This window comes from Danio aesculapii, chromosome 14 (genome assembly GCF_903798145.1).
Source record: "Danio aesculapii chromosome 14, fDanAes4.1, whole genome shotgun sequence".
Lineage (NCBI taxonomy): Eukaryota > Metazoa > Chordata > Actinopteri > Cypriniformes > Danionidae > Danio > Danio aesculapii.
In genome coordinates this window covers 32,170,357-32,186,729 of record NC_079448.1, presented here as the reverse complement: position 1 = coordinate 32,186,729, position 16,373 = coordinate 32,170,357, and the positions used below count along the sequence as shown (strand labels likewise).

The 16,373-nt window shown below is 35.2% G+C and overlaps 1 protein-coding gene across 1 annotated transcript in view; it reads left to right on the top strand.

The window, feature by feature from the left end:
• Positions 1-222: 222 nt before the first annotated feature.
• Positions 223-16,373, top strand: part of mtnr1ab (melatonin receptor 1A b) — a 30,337-nt gene continuing 14,186 nt past the window's right edge. The window contains exon 1 of the mRNA XM_056472203.1: positions 223-578. Within this exon, the coding sequence (XP_056328178.1) occupies positions 389-578 (190 nt within the window). The 5' untranslated portion in view covers positions 223-388. The remainder of the gene's footprint in view (positions 579-16,373) is intronic.

Here is a 16,373-nt window from a genome sequence, read left to right as displayed (position 1 = left end):
AATGAATGAAGCATAAGTAATCGCGAGTGGATGTGAAAGAAGCTGAACCTTCTTCGACCCAAATTCCTTGCCGATTTCGTTGTCTTCCACAGCGGGGCAGCGTAACCGCGATCTACAGACAGCATCACCCATCCATGGGCATTTGAGGAGAACTTAACTTGCTGTCGGATGTCACATACCAACAATCTGATGTAGACAGAAAGCTATAAAAGTGCGGACACATGTCCGCGCTCAGACCGTGAAGGCGTGCGCACCATCGAGGACCATGACATGATAACAGAGCTACAGTTTACGCACGTTTACGCAAACGCAAATAACCGCCACACATGGTTTTACAATGGAATCAAGTCCTATGATTTATGGCGAGGATTTCTGAAGTGAAGATAAGATGAAAATAAATGGCAGCGGCTTGATGAACAGTTCTTCACTGAGCCCTCACGATGAGAACACTCTGAATCGCCCTCCCTGGGTCGCCACAACTTTGGGCAGTTTTCTGATCTTCACTATCGTGGTTGATATATTGGGGAACCTCTTGGTGATCTTCTCCGTCTACAGAAACAAGAAACTTAGAAACGCAGGTAAGATCGCTTTTAAAACGAATATGGCAAGCCGTTTCAACATATTTCTGTCAGTCTATCGCTATTAACCTACAGTTTTCCCAATACTGTTATCTTTTTACTTTCACCTGTAACTGTTCATAGCACAAACAGTGGCTCACATTTATTTCATTAATCATCGGCACTTATTAGCTTAAAAAGCTTATTGCTTTTTTTGTCATTTACTATGGTTTAGAATAATGATATCTCTCTATATGCATCACAATTGTTGATACTGTACCAGTGCGAGCGATTATTTTCCAGCAAGTACAGTTATTCACTGTATATATAATTAATAAAACAAATACTTATTTAATGTGTGCTAACATTTCTTAAAACGTTAGATATAATTGCTTTTTACTGTGGTAATTTGACTAGTAACTTTGTAGTTAATTAAAAACATACTAGTGAAACTTTGGCACCAGGATTCCAGGTAATTGAGTGCTTAAATTACAAAATATCAAATGACAACAATGCATATTTATAAAACTATCCATTTCACTTGAGGTAACATTTCTTAAAACAATTGTTTTTCCCCCTGATACAAAGAGGTTTCTTTGTGATTCATTAAAACAAACAAACAAAAATGTAGCTATCATTGCTTTACACACTAATTACACCTGCTTCACTGAGGCAATGACTAGTAAGAATGCTAACTGCAGTAAATTAAAACTTTCTAGTGGGGACCAGGATTCCAGATAATGAAGTACTGTTAAAAATACAGGATTTAAAATATTGACAGATATAAATCCATAATAGTAAGTGTAAACTGTCCTCTGCTGGAAATTGTGTTTAAAAAAATCTGTAAGTTTTTCTTCAACACTGTTATCTATTACACAAGTACCATGTACATATAGCAATTACAATTAATTATGTATGATTACATGCAACTAACCCTAAACTTAACATTCATTCCTACCGTAACCATATAATTAGTGCATGTAATTAATTAACTAACATCACTCAGTAGTTAAATGAACAGGTACACTGGGAAAAGGACACCTTAAAATAAAGTGAAACCCACAAATTCATTAGAATCACGCAGCATTCTTCATAAGCTTCACATTCTTTCTGTGATTTCATATTTTCAGTCATTACTTACGAGGTATTTTAAAGTACCAGATGATAGCAAACTATTTTTAGAGGTTTCAGGTAACTGGCCCAATATCAAACAACACTGAACAGGCCAGTCATTTTCCTGTGAGTGGATGGAGTGCTTATCACCGGTGTCACACAGACCCATATGTCACTTTCCTCTGCCAATAGAGACAGAGACCTTATGCTGGTCCTCGGCTGAGAAGTTTGTGGCACCAGTTTGAAAACTAATATGTACAAGAAAAACAGGTTTTGGACAAATATACTTTACAGTGCTCCGTTTACATCAAGTGCTGAGCAATTCCAATTAACTTCATATATACTTAAATGTGCATTATTATGTGGAGGAGCTTGTTGGTTTTATTGATATAGAAATTAGGTAGGCATGTGGTGGTATCAAATTCGTATTATAATAACTGATAAAGATTTCATCACAGATATGGCATTATGGTGGTGTATTAGATTACAAAAGCATGTTGAAAAAAATGAAAGTTTAATGACAAGAAATACTTAAGTTTACTGTGTCTTTATTACAATGCATTTAACTATTGAGTAATATTATATAATTATATGTACTTATTAGATGGGAAGTGTTAGGTTTAGGGTTAGTTACATGTAATTAGACTTTTACACACCTGAAACTTGTCTATAGCGCTTGTTCACTGCTGCTCTTATAGTTGTGTAAATTGCTTCCTTGTCCTCATTTGTAAGTCGCTTTGGATAAAAGCGTCTGCTAAATGACTAAATGTAAATGTAAATTATACATTATTTACTGTAACCACTATAGGAAGTACATAGAATGTGTATGAAGGACACCTTTAAAAATAAATTAATTACCATACAGTTTGTATTTAAATACAGTAAAACACTTTACAGTAAGGTGTAATTAAAACATAAACAAATGTTTGTAACAGACAGAAGTACAAAACTATGATATTATTTCTGGGCTTGCATATTCTAAGATGATAACATTGCTGTAATCAAATAATTGAAAATACATTGGATTTAAGAATAGGGCTGTGCGATGGCGCAGTGGGTAGCACTGTTGCCTTACAACAGGAAGGTCTCTGGTTTGCGCTTTGGCTGGGTCAGTTGACATTTCTGTGTGGATTTTGCATGTTCTCCTCGTGTTGGCGTGGGTTTCCTCAGGGTGCTCCGGTTTCCCCCACAAGTCCAAAGACATGTGCTATAGGTGAATTGGGTAGGCTAAATTGTCCGTAGTGTATGTGTGTGAATGGGAGTGTACGGGTGTTTCCCAGTGGTGGGTTGCAGCTGGAAGGGCATCCGCTGCGTAGAACGTGTGCTGGATGAGTTGGTGCTTCATTCCGCTGTGACAACCCCAGATTAATAAAGGGACTAAGCCGTAAAAAATATGAATGAATGAGTAAATGAATGGATTTAAGAACTTTGTTATAAAAAAATTGAATGTTTGTTTGAAAATGTAAATACTCACTGACTTTCAGACATTTAGACTGACTTTCTTCTCAAGTGAGAGTCTGAATTAGAAAGTTATGCTGCACTCATAGACTGTAAAAGATATGGACGTAGTATTCGTGATGTCACCCATAGGTTTCTGAAGATCGCAAAAGAAGCTAAAAGTAGGCGTGACCAACCATCGCCATTTTGTCAGATGCCTGCTAGCATTTTGCTTAGACAGGCTTTTGTACATGTACATGTGCTTGGTTGTACACTATATCAATAAAGTGTTTAGACTTTTAAAAACACTGTTGTAATACATTGAGCCACTAAGCATTGTTCTTATGACGTTTTTCTACAGGAGGAAAACGCGAATTACTTCCATACACTTTAAATATGGTCTGTGTTAGTAAATGCAAGGCTATTGATGAACAGGCATAACACTGTATGATAATGTTTTAGCTGACTGTTTTAGAGCCTACAGCTAATCAATATGTCAGATTCTGGATTGCATTCAAGTTCTAAAGAAAAATATGAATGATAAATGATCTTAAATAAAACAAATACATTTATAGATATGGTATAAGTATATAATTTCACTCACCTGGGTAAAGGAGGCCACGTGAATGGCTTGTGAGCACAATTAAGTGCACAGAGCATGCCATATTATCTGATAATTGTAAGAAATAATCCCAAAAAGCAACTGACTGTGTAAAGCCACAGAAAACAAAACAAAAATGCAATGTACTGTGTATGCCGAGCTCAGCGGCTAATCAGACGCAATCAGCTGAGGTGAAGTGACGGCAACCGGCTAGACCTAGCTGTCACTCAAGTGGCCACGCCCTTAATTATGCATTCTTGAACTTAATATAAACTAAACAGATGAGTTATAAAAAAATTCACCCCCTCACAGTTGTCATAAAGGGTAATATTGGCTACAGTATATATGAGCCAAAATCTTTCTTTGTACCAGGCTGTAAACACCTTTTTTTCCTGCTATAAAGTTGGCCATTTTAACAATGGAGTCAATAGAAATTTGCTCTATTATGGAGCTGAATTTCGATGAACTGCGGTTTCAGTTACTTCCATATTTGCTTCGGAGAGCTGGAGGTTGCCACTTGGCTGTGCTGCTTTGCGTTCCAGTGTAACAGACAATGCTGTTTTTATGCTTTTCCCAAAGCACCACCTACTGGCAGACAGTGAATCTGCATTTTCATTTAACTCCGTACTCAACAAACTTGCAATATTGTAAATGTTTATTGTTTTACATTGTTCCGTATTTCATTTATTTATTTATTTATTTGTTTGTTTGTTTGTTTGTTTGTTTGTTTGTTTGTTTAAACAGTTATTTTCAGATAAATGCACAGCTAAAGTAGTTCCAGGCAGGTATTGACCACAGTTTCACATCACAATGCTGAACAGTTAAAACAATTTCAAACTAATTCTACAACAGACAAAACAAATCTAAATCAAGTCAACAAAAAAGGAAGTTTAAGGACAAAACCCTGACACACGTCTCTTGAAAAACATCTGAATCTTATCTTGTGAATATGGATTGATAAATAAGGATTGAATTAATTATTGGCTCATTCTAACTGCATTCTAATGGGTTTTCTCACACCACGAATGCTTTTGGACTGTCAAGATGTGTTTATTTGTTTTTACTCCTACAGTACATCATTAAAACCCTAATTATGATATTATCATAGACAGTAAAATTGTTATTTTATTTTTGTTTCTTCCTGTACGTAGCACATTGCTCCATGTTCTGTTGTTTGATTAGTGGGTCAAATTAACCCAGTAATTGTTCCATTAGCCTCCCACGCTGTGTGCTTCATTAAGCTTCTCACTAGTTCTCAGACCTCCCATGGCCCACTGTGAAGACCACTGACCCAGTGTGAATATTCAATTAGCGACCATTCCAGCACATATCTGAAGGTACAGTAATTCACAAATACTCGAGCACGCACACATTTGCTCTTTATTGTTTTTCTGTGGTGAAACAAAGTGGTTCCTCTCCTCCCCATTGCAGTCTATCTGTTTTATTTAAGCTACTCAACCTCAAACATGCGATCTGCTGTGGCACCACTGTCTGTTTAGATTATTCAGACCAACCATTCCCTGCTGTTAGGTAAGCCTCATTTCAACACAGCCATTGTACCTACATCATAAAACTTACAACAATGAGACTCTACCTGAGTGCTGGAAGTGACTATATTGGTGATTTTATAACTGGGAGTACATGTGGTGTTTAAAGCTATTTTGTCCTGCTCTTTCTAATGGTTATATTTTTCATTCATTTATTTTCTTTTCAGCTTAGTCCCTTTATTAATCTGGGGTTGCCACAGCGGAACAAACCGCCAACTTATCCAGCATATGTTTTATGCAGCAGATGCCCTTCCAACTGCAACCCATCACTGGGAAAAGTTATATTTTTAATTATTTTAATAATTTGTTACTCATTGTGATTGATCACAATAAAGTAAAGCTCAAACTATCTAAAAGTAAACTAAAAAAAGTGTCTTATAAAGCTTAAAATTATAATTTATTGTCATTTAAGTCAGTCGTTTTTTTCCAACACACATCACTGTATTATCAAAATGTTTTTTTTACATTTATTTTTAAAATATTTAATGAATTTTATTTATAATTTCTCTGTAAATGATAATTTAACAACACGTTACATTCCTAAATTTATTCATTCATTCATTTTCCTTCCGCTTAGTCTTTTTTTTTTTAGAGGTTGCCACCGTGGAATGAACCGCCAACTATTCCAGCATATGTTTTACACAAAGTGTATGTGTGTGTGTGAATAAGTGTGTATGTGTTTCTCAGTGATGGGTTGCAGCTGGAAGGGCATCCGCTGCATAAAACAAGGCGGTTCATTCCGCTGTGGCGACCCCGGATTAATAAAGGGACTAAGCCGAAAAGAAAATGAATGAATGAATGAATTTTCCTTCGGCTTAGTTCCTTATTTACCAGGGGTGGCCACAGCAGAATGAACCTGCAACTATTCCGGCACATGTTTTACTCTGCCTCCAATCGCAACTCAGTACTGGGAAACACCCATACACACTCTCACATTCATACACTACGGCCAATTTTGTTTACCCAATTCACCTACTGTATAGTGCATTTCTTTGGACTGTGGGGGAAACTGCAGCACTCAGAGGAAACCCTTTCGAACACGGGGAGAACATGCAAACTCCACACAGAAATGCCATCTGGCCCAGCCGAGACTCAAACTAGCGACTTTCTTGCTGTGAAGCGACAGTGCTAACCACTGAGCCACTGTGCCTCGACCATTAGTAAACTTTCTGAAATGCAAAGGTGTACACCAATGCAACTTATAACTGGAAAGGGACCATCTGTACATTTTCATGTATGTGCATTCTCTGACAGTTGAACTCATGACCTTGAACAAGAACTCCGCGATTTCCCTTTTTTCATTTCAAGGTCTTGGACAGTGTAATAGAGCCTGTCTTCTCTGTGCGGCTGATATCTCTAACTACTGTTCTTTAGTTGCACTGACGTTGCTTATGAGCCCAAGGCGGTCTTATTAGATGAAGTTCACTGTTCATTCAAGAGGAACTCTCTCCTACCAATTATTCACAGTGGCTGTGTGAGTGGAAGAAGAGCTTTTTCAGCAGGATCTACATGGGTGCAACGAGGACACAGTCTGTCTGGAGAATACAGCGATTACTAACTGTAATCTAAAACAAAGCACCTACAAGTCTCGCTTGAAAGAGTATTCTTTTTAGGATCTACAGATTTACACATAAAAAGCTGCTATTCAGGATAAACTATAGTGTTATTGTTAAATCTCAGTATAATGTTGGTAGATTTAAATTCAAATTTAATTAGGTTAGGTTAGGTTACTTTATTTATACCCGAAGGTAGATTTGGTTTGCAGTCAAGCGTCCTCATCTCACAACAGTGCCACACAAAGGAACTCACACAGTAACAACAACAAATAAACATTAGGACATAAAACATAAAAACACTTATAAAAGCATAAATTAATAATCACTTCAAGTGTAGCTCCTCCCCTTTAAAAAAATCAGCCAATAGCGTTTTGTTTCATCACCGCTCTGCCAGTGAGAATGGTAGAGATCAAGCGCATTAAGTGAAAAGCAAATGAGAAGCATCTTGAAGGGGGTGGGGCTTGTCAGATACTAGAGAACACTTGATTGGTTAGGATTTGATGAGAAACTAAAGTATGCGGTGACGTGAATAAAATTGTTGATTCATTTAGGCAGAAGTGACAAACTACAAGCTATACATGTTTGTCAGTTTTATGTTGTATAAATGCAAATTTTCTCAGTTTTGGAGCACACTAGCTTATAGATATCTTAAAAACTAACGATAGTGATACTAACATCTAAAAAACTTTATTTTAATTTCATGGGACCTTTAAAGTCTTCTAAAGCAATGGAGAGTTTTGTTTCTGGTTGAACTGTGCATTTGATTAAAAAGATAATTATGCATGGAAACAAAATCTTAGGTGTTTTTCATTCATTCATTTTCTATTCGGCTTAGTCCCTTTATTAATCTGGGGTCGCCACTGTGGAATGAACCACCAACTTATCCAGCATGTGTTTTACGCTGCGGATGCCCTTCCAGCTGCAACCAATCACTTGGAAAATCTTAGGTGTTTTATGTCACATAAATATAAAAACGGGATCAAGATGTCTATTAATATTGATATGTCTATTTAAATGAAAAGCTCATTATGCATACAAAATCATTTTATGTTCAATTAATATACTGACCACTGAAATCACAAAGTTTAACTTTTTTGAATGGTCATATACTGTTATTTGACATACTGTATACAGAATTCAATAGATTCACAAAATTTATCACTAAATTTGCAATTGCAAACTAAAATGTAATTGTTTTTCTTTTCTTTTTTGAATGAACAGTGTCTTTTTCCTCCTTAAGAGGACAAGCCATTAATTTATGCATATTAAATCATATTTTAGGTTAAATTAGGTGAAATTTTTTTTTGCCATGTCATATCCCCTTATTTTTTACCTTTCACTTATAAGTCTTGTTGTCTTACTGCATTGCCCCGTGGGAAACTCTTAATGTTTTGCTTTTTGAGATGGAGCTTTATTTATTCTGGAGGAGTTCATGTCCTCACTTTGCCTGACTTGGCCCTCGGCCTGCCCTTGGGCTGCTTTCAATGTCTTAATGAATGGGCAATTGCCGATACAATGCACTGATACTGCAGTCAGTTATAGAGTGACACATTTTTTTGAAGATCCACTCTAGGCTCATCCACTGTTAAACACAGAATGAAACCCCTGGTTTACCAATGTGTCAGGCATCTAGGGTCTATTTCAGGTGTTATAGGCTATACTAAAATTTCCTGACGATACAATTTTTTTCAGCTCATATTGCTGCAGTATCTAACAAAACCATTGTTTAGATAGGTAGAGCAGAGTATAGAACTATACAACAAGATTTGTTTTGGGGAGCCATGTGTTTTGTGTCATTAAACAAGAACAAAGCCATTGTGATAGCAAATCCTTTATGGAAGAAGAAAGCCATTGTGTTTACAACTGTGACAATGAGTGCTTGTCAGGATAAGTTGAACTCTTTTTAAAGAATGCAAAGTTCACAGCATAAACTCTTAATGACTTAAGATGGTGTTCTTGAATGCATGATTTATTGATTATACGCTGGCCTGTTATTTTAGGGATATTAAATTTTAACAGCCCCTAACCATGATGCTGACAAAAATGAACTCTCAGTGGTTGCTTTACATGTCAGTCATGTGGCCCTTTAGGCAGTGCAGAAAATATTCAATCAGACTAAATGTGAGGCTACAGGAGCCTATATGGATGAATGCATGATAACGTGTTACACAAAACTAATAACTCTTAAAAACTAACGATAGTGATACTAACAACTAAAAAACTTTATTTTAATTTCATGGGACCTTTAAAGTCTTCTAAAGCAATGGAGAGTTTTGTTTCTGGTTGAACTGTGCATTTGATTAAAAAGATAATTATCCATGGAAACAAAATCTTAGCTGTTTTTCATTCATTCATTTTCTATTCGGCTTAGTCCCTTTATTAATCTGGGGTCGCCACAGTGGAATGAACCACCAACTTATCCAGCATATGTTTTACACTGCGGATGCCCTTTCAGCTGCAACCAATCACTGGGAAAATCTTAGGTGTTTTATGTCACATAAATATAAAAACGGCATCAAGGAGATGTCTATTGATATTGATATGTCTATTTAAATGAAAAGCTCATTATGCATACAAAATTATTTTATGTTCAATTAATATACTGACCACTGAAATCCCAAAGTTTAACTTTTTTGAATGGTTATATACTTTTATTTGACATACTGTATACAGAATTCAATAGATTCACTAAATTTATCACTAAATTTGCAATTGCAAATTTATGAATGCATGATAACGTGTTACACAGAACGTGTTACACAGAAAGCACTGTGGATAAAAGTGTTTTATCAGCCATATAATAATTAAAGAATGCATACATTAACTGAAAAAATGCGTAACTTGAATGCAATGAAAGTTGCTTTGGATTGTAAATGTAAAGCGGGGCACTGGAAAAGGCGAGTGCGGATCCAAATGCAGGTTTATTATGCAGAGAATGGTCAGGCAAGCTACGGTCAACACAGAGGCAACAGATGTATACGGGCAATCCAGAGTCATGGTCAGGCGGATAATTAAAAGGCAGGCAGCAAGCAACGTAAACAAACAAAACAAAGCGAGGGTCAGAACAAGGCAAGGAAAACACGTCGTAACGTTCACAATACTGTTTAACAAGACTCAGCAACTAGTGTGTGTGTCTGTGCTGCTTTTAAGGTCCATGTATCAGTTCTGAATAGCTTCAGCTGTGTGTCTTAGCAATCAGCAGACAACCGGAACGGGTGTGAGTGTGTGGTACATGACTGAATCTTTAGTTCATATCCCAGCGGATTTGTAGTCCTTTAGCGATTTGCCAGGTTTAGATCACTGGTGATTGATGGATAAAATCTTCTATACACTTTAACACTTTATCACTGTTAATATGTTTTTATTTTCCTCCTGTGTTTATCTGAGAGACTTAATCATCTGTTTTAGAAAGGGTGTCAAACTGTTACTTTAGAGCCACAGCTCTGCACAGTTTAGGTTTAATCCTAATTAAACACACCTGATAATTCTAATGGAGTCCATCTGGCTTGTTTGAAACCTACAGTTAAGTGTTGAAGCAGGGTTGGAACTAAACTTCAAGGACGTGGCTCTCCAGGTATTGACACCCCTGCTTTAGGCTATATAGGTTTTATCAGGCTATGTTGCATATATTTATATAGCGCCTAACATGTCAAACAAAAAAAACATCAAAAATGAAATATATCAATCAAGCAGCCATTAAACATATACACACATATATATATATATATATATATATATATATATATATATATATATATATATATATATATATATATATATATGTGTGTGTATATATATATATGTATATGTTTAATGGCTGCTTGATTGATATCTTTCATTTTTGATGTTTTTTTTGTTTGACATGTTATATATATACAGAAAGTAGAAGAATGACATATAAGAATGAGTGTGTAATCATGGGAGTTGTCATATTTACATTCATATGAGACTTTATGACGGATATTATAATAGTGGATGAGGAAATGAATTAAAATTAGAATAAGCATTGCAGTTTGGTCAGTATTGTTATCATTTTAATTCACTCTAAAAAATCAGGTGGAACTAACAAACTGCTAAATCAGGTCAACTCAAAGTCAGGTCACTTTATTTGTCCAGTTTGAAAGAACTGTAGTCAAAACAACCATACAAATACAGTTTAGTTGTGCTGAACATTGTTAGGGTATAATGTTACTTTAGCGATTTGCCAGGTTTAGATCGGTGGTGATTGATGGATAAAATCTTCTATACACTAACACTTTATCACTGTTAATATGTTTTTATTTTCCCCCTGTGTTTATCTGAGAGACTTAATCATCTGATTTAGAAATTTCACTTTATCTTTTTATGACAGATCCCATAGTAAATGATAATGAATTAGTGCTTGATGCTATATGTAGCTACTACAGTACAATCGCTTTTCTTTAAGACAACATTTACAGGTGACAGAAAAAAAGGACTGTGACGGTGGTTAAAAAAACATTGTTGGAAACATATTGAAAAATATACATGCGTGTCAACAAACTTAAACACTGCAGTTCGGTAAACACAAAACAACAATGCCAGTGACTAGTGACTCCCACAAGATATACATATACAAACACTGAGTGCAACGACGCACACACGCCAGTGAGCCTATCCAAACATGAGTAGGCCTATATTGATGATAACAAAAGATTACAACACTGTAACAAATAAAACCCATATATTTTTTTGATAGTGGCTTATTTGTTTAATTTCAACATTAACATAATCTAATGAAATGGGTGGGCACAATGCTTGAAGCACAGCAAGTACTGTATACACTTGGATACATTTTGGAGATCATCCTCCACATTCAATTGCAAGCTGCTCTGGCTGCTTATTGGTGTCCACTTTATGCACATGTCAGGGTCTTTCTGTACATGAGGTCTATGGCCTTTCTCAGGAATGGGCAAAAATACAGTGAAATGTATTTTAAAATAAAATACTAAACACATCAACTTTAAGTGTGTCAAAATAAAATATTTTGTGTTTTAAGAATACTATAAAATACTTTTGAAAGGTAGCATGAAAGCCTAAGCCTATTGGATCAATCACTTGACCAATAAACTGACTTGGTAATCAATGTTTGATAACAACAGTTTTTATCTGCCACTGAATACCTATAGGGGACACTAATTGTTAGTGAGTTGAACTTGTAACCCAAAGGTAACTTGTGTTTCTCTACTAAATGTGAGTTTACTATAAATTTTGCACAAATTTCATTCAGAAAGTCCTGTCTTGAAGATGATATCCTATGGTTTAAATCATTTAATGCAAATGTAGCAGAGACCGACTCCCATGCGGAGAGTTACCAGTTCGATACCAGCTGCGGGTTGGGTGGTGTAGGACCGGAGGAGCTACATTGGTGCCGTGACCCAGATAGGAGTGATGTCTATGGGGGTGAGTGTAACAAAGGCCAGCTAGTGAAATGTTGCGCAGACAAAACCTCACTCCTCTGACCTCTAAAAGAGGCCATGGTCTTTAGCCTCCTTGTTAATTTTTTAGCTCTTCTCAGTTTACCCTTTTTAAAACACCAGTACACCATATTTAGGTCTTTAATATTTCTAAAGTTTCTCTGCATTTTCACCAGCAGCAGACTGAGATTGATGATGTTCTGAAGTTCCACATCCTGTTCTTAAGGACTGACATTTTATTTCATCTCATTTTTTAAGCAAAGAGGCTGAATTGTATGCTACAGCCATTATCTATTTATGGTCTTAGCATTGCTCGGTAGCTATTTTTAATGGTTGTTGACTTACTCCTAAATATACCCTCACCATTTGTCGTTACTTTCTTTAAGCAGAATTTCCACCCATACTCCAATCACTGACCACCTTCTTAAAAATAAATCAGTTTTCTCTTCTGATCTGAGAAAGCACCAATCAGAGGCCTCCTTTTTAAGATGTCATGACGTATTGTATACCTGCAAAGTATTTTACAGTATTGAATTTACAGTTTTGACTTACAGTATTGTTGAACCAACAAAACCCTATCAAATACAAATGACAAAATACAAATTTTGTATTTAAATGCATATTTGAAATACATGTATCATAAATACTACCCATCCCTGGCCTTTCTGACTGAGGTGCGTCGAAATCAACCAATGTTACTTTTAATCAAAAACATTATCTAGCCTAAAGAAAAAAATGACCTACTGAATGTCAGAATGTTTAACATGTTGCCATAACATAGACCTGCCTAAACTGACGCTATTGCCATGTCAATAAACTAAGGCAATCCAATGGGAAAACAATATCAAAAGGCTGATGGCTATTTATTTATTTATTTGTGTATTTATGTATGTATGTATTTATTTATTTATTTATTTATTTATTTATTTATTTATTTAAATATTTATTGTATTTTATTGTAATTATTATTTATTTATTTTTTTAGTTATGAATAAAGTATGGCAATTCTAAAAAGTCGAAAAAGTCTAATAGTTTAAAAAAAGTGTCAACACCAAATTTGGAAACCACTTGTATGAAACCCAATTCTAGAGTTTTATATCATAAATATTAGGTCTTTAATACAGACAAGTAATATCTTTACTCACTCAAACTGATGTTCGATGTGTTGCAATTGGCTTTGAATTGGTTTGTTCAATACTTCCACAAGGCCAGACTGAGAGCCTTTATGTGGGTTTGATTGTGGCAGATGACTTAATATCAAATGTCATATCTCTCCCCAATTGGGCTCCATAATGGTCTCATTATCTGTGAGGAAGTGAGGAATTATCTTCACGAATAAATGTTATTGCTGTGGTTTTATATTTTTGCTGAGGCATCCGATAGATAAACGGTTTTAGAAGTTTAGATATTTTTCTAGTCGGATGTACATTTTCAATGCCTCATAACAGGACACATTTTACTGATCTTTCAGTCTGTGCACAAATGTGAGGTACAAACAAACAAGCAAGGTACATTATTTTGTCAATGCGTGTGTCGTAAGCAGAAGAACATGAGTGATGAGTTATGTTTGACAAGACACCGGTATCATTTCAGACAGCCCTTCAGGATCCCAAAGCAATAAAATATTGATTTAAGCATAATATTTCTGTGAACTCGAGGATAGTCTGGAGAGCTGTATTTATACTCCGCAGGGGTGACAAAATGATATCAAAGTTTATTTTGCAATGGCTGCAATTAAAGTACGCGATACCCAGCATTAACTAATTAGAAGCCAGCATTTCAAAATTTGACAATCAGCGTGATACAGTATTTGCTTTAATATCTGGTTTCTTAGACATGGAGAGGCTTCATTAAAGGGATATTGAATACATTTAACAGATACCTATGGGACCAAAAATCTTTCAGTTAAAGCCAAGAGATTAAAGCTAAGAAAGCCGAGTTTTGAAAACAAATAGCCATTCTTTGGCTTTTATAATTAGTCATGAACTTTTTTGCAGCACTATTGGTGCCTTTGCAGGCTTACACATACTGACAGTGATATTCACAGTTAATGTCAGGAGCCTAAAGCACTAGTTTACAATTCCTGAAAGGTCCTGAATATTAATACTCTTTATACCTGAATATTAATACTATTACATGAAAAAAAATATTATAGTAAGTATTATAGTGTTTTAAAGCGTACTTGAATTAAACTGTCAGAGTAATTATATGGTTATGGCACAACACAACTGTACTAATAAACGTTACAGTATTTATTAGAGTTTACCAGTAAACAGTTTACCAGTACAATTTATTAGTTTACCAGTACTCTGTAGCAGTCATTAACAAAGAGATGTACTATACATTATAAACTTTACTGTGGTTCAAAAACAAAAATTACTATAGTTATTTTCCATGTAGAAAACGTTATATCTTCCAGACATATACTGTACACAAAAAAACAGATGAACCAACACAATCTCATGCCAATTCGTAACTTTTTGATTTAGTAGCTAAATTCGTATTAATTCTTCAGATCTAATTCGTACAATTTAGTATGATTTGCTCATTCCCCAATGACGGTTGGGTTTAGGGGTGGGGTTAGGTGCCACGCCTCCTTTTTAAAATCGTACAATTTCATACGACTGAACTTGTACGAATTCGTACAAATTAGCCAGTAAATTGATAAAATGTAAAATACTTAAGTTTTCTCATGAGATCAGGCTGGATGAACGCATACAAAAGCGTGGATGTATAGTCTACATCATTATTATTATCATCATCATTATTATGCTTACAAGGGGAGCATTTCTTTTTTGTTGAGTCGATGAACTTACCATCAAACATTCAACACTGCTGCATATCTTAATGTTAACGTTACAGTTGTTTATTACACGGAAATGCCAGTAAAGACATGCATTATTGCAAAACAATACAGAGATTTCATTTTAATGTAGCAATTACAGGGCAGGGTAAGTTATTTATGTTCTTCTGGATTTTGTATACGTGTGGTGGTGTTATTAATATTACATATGATACACATAGGCCTGTATTTAATAATTATTAGTGCTATAAAAACAAATTATCGCGTTCAAAAAAAAAGTTTGTACACATGGACCTATTGAATGAATGTTTATTAGGCTACATGCCATAATTTCTTCCATTTTTTAAGCCAGTTTCTTGAAAAATATTCAAAGATGATTCCTTGGATTTACTCAATTTTATGTTAAGTGGTTGTAAACAATTTATTTGGGCTGAATTTAAACAAACAAATTAAGTTGAACATTGCTCAATTTAATTTGTTTGTTTAAATTCAACAAATAAATTGTTTGCAATAGTTTTGCATGCAACACTTTTTCAGTGTATGTAGAAGAATCACTTCCTGTCCTCCATCTTGCACATCATCAATAACCTCATGTGAAAACAACCAATACATGTTGTCACGTTGTTGGCAAAATAATGTACAAGCAGTTTCTCTATCCTGCAATTAAACATTGGAAACTGTAAAAGCAAAGCACCAGTATGTACAATTTGGCTCATATTAGGCTCAGATAACCAATATCAGTAGCTTTTTATAATATAAGCCTAAAACTAATAGCCAGAACAATATATGAATCTTGATGTGATTAAAAAAACAGGCTAACAAAAAAACATATCCAGTGGAAAGCTGATTAAACACCTTAACACCTTAAAGGGATAGTTCACCCCAAAATTCTGCCACCATTTACATCATGCAAACAGCATTCGCTAAATTATCTTCTATTGTGTTCAACAGAAGAAATTAGCTCATAAAGGTTTAAAACCACATAAGGCAGAGTAATTTAGGATGAACTATCCTTTCACCACAGAAAACTCCTTGACTACAGAAAACAAGGAAACTTTAGGAAACGTAGATCTTTTTTTCCCCCAAAACAATCTACAAATTTTAATACTAAAGTGCTTTTTTACTCTGGAAACACTCCCACAATGCAGACATCTTGCCTTCTTTCCTCTAGCATAAACTCTTCTAAAGCGTGTCGGCCTCATGCAACATGTTACATCAGAGTATTAATAATTATGACAAACTGCTGCATGAGATCATGTGAGGTGTTCCTCAGGCATGATAATCCTAATAATACCTTGCAGTGGTTGATGTACAGCACATTTCA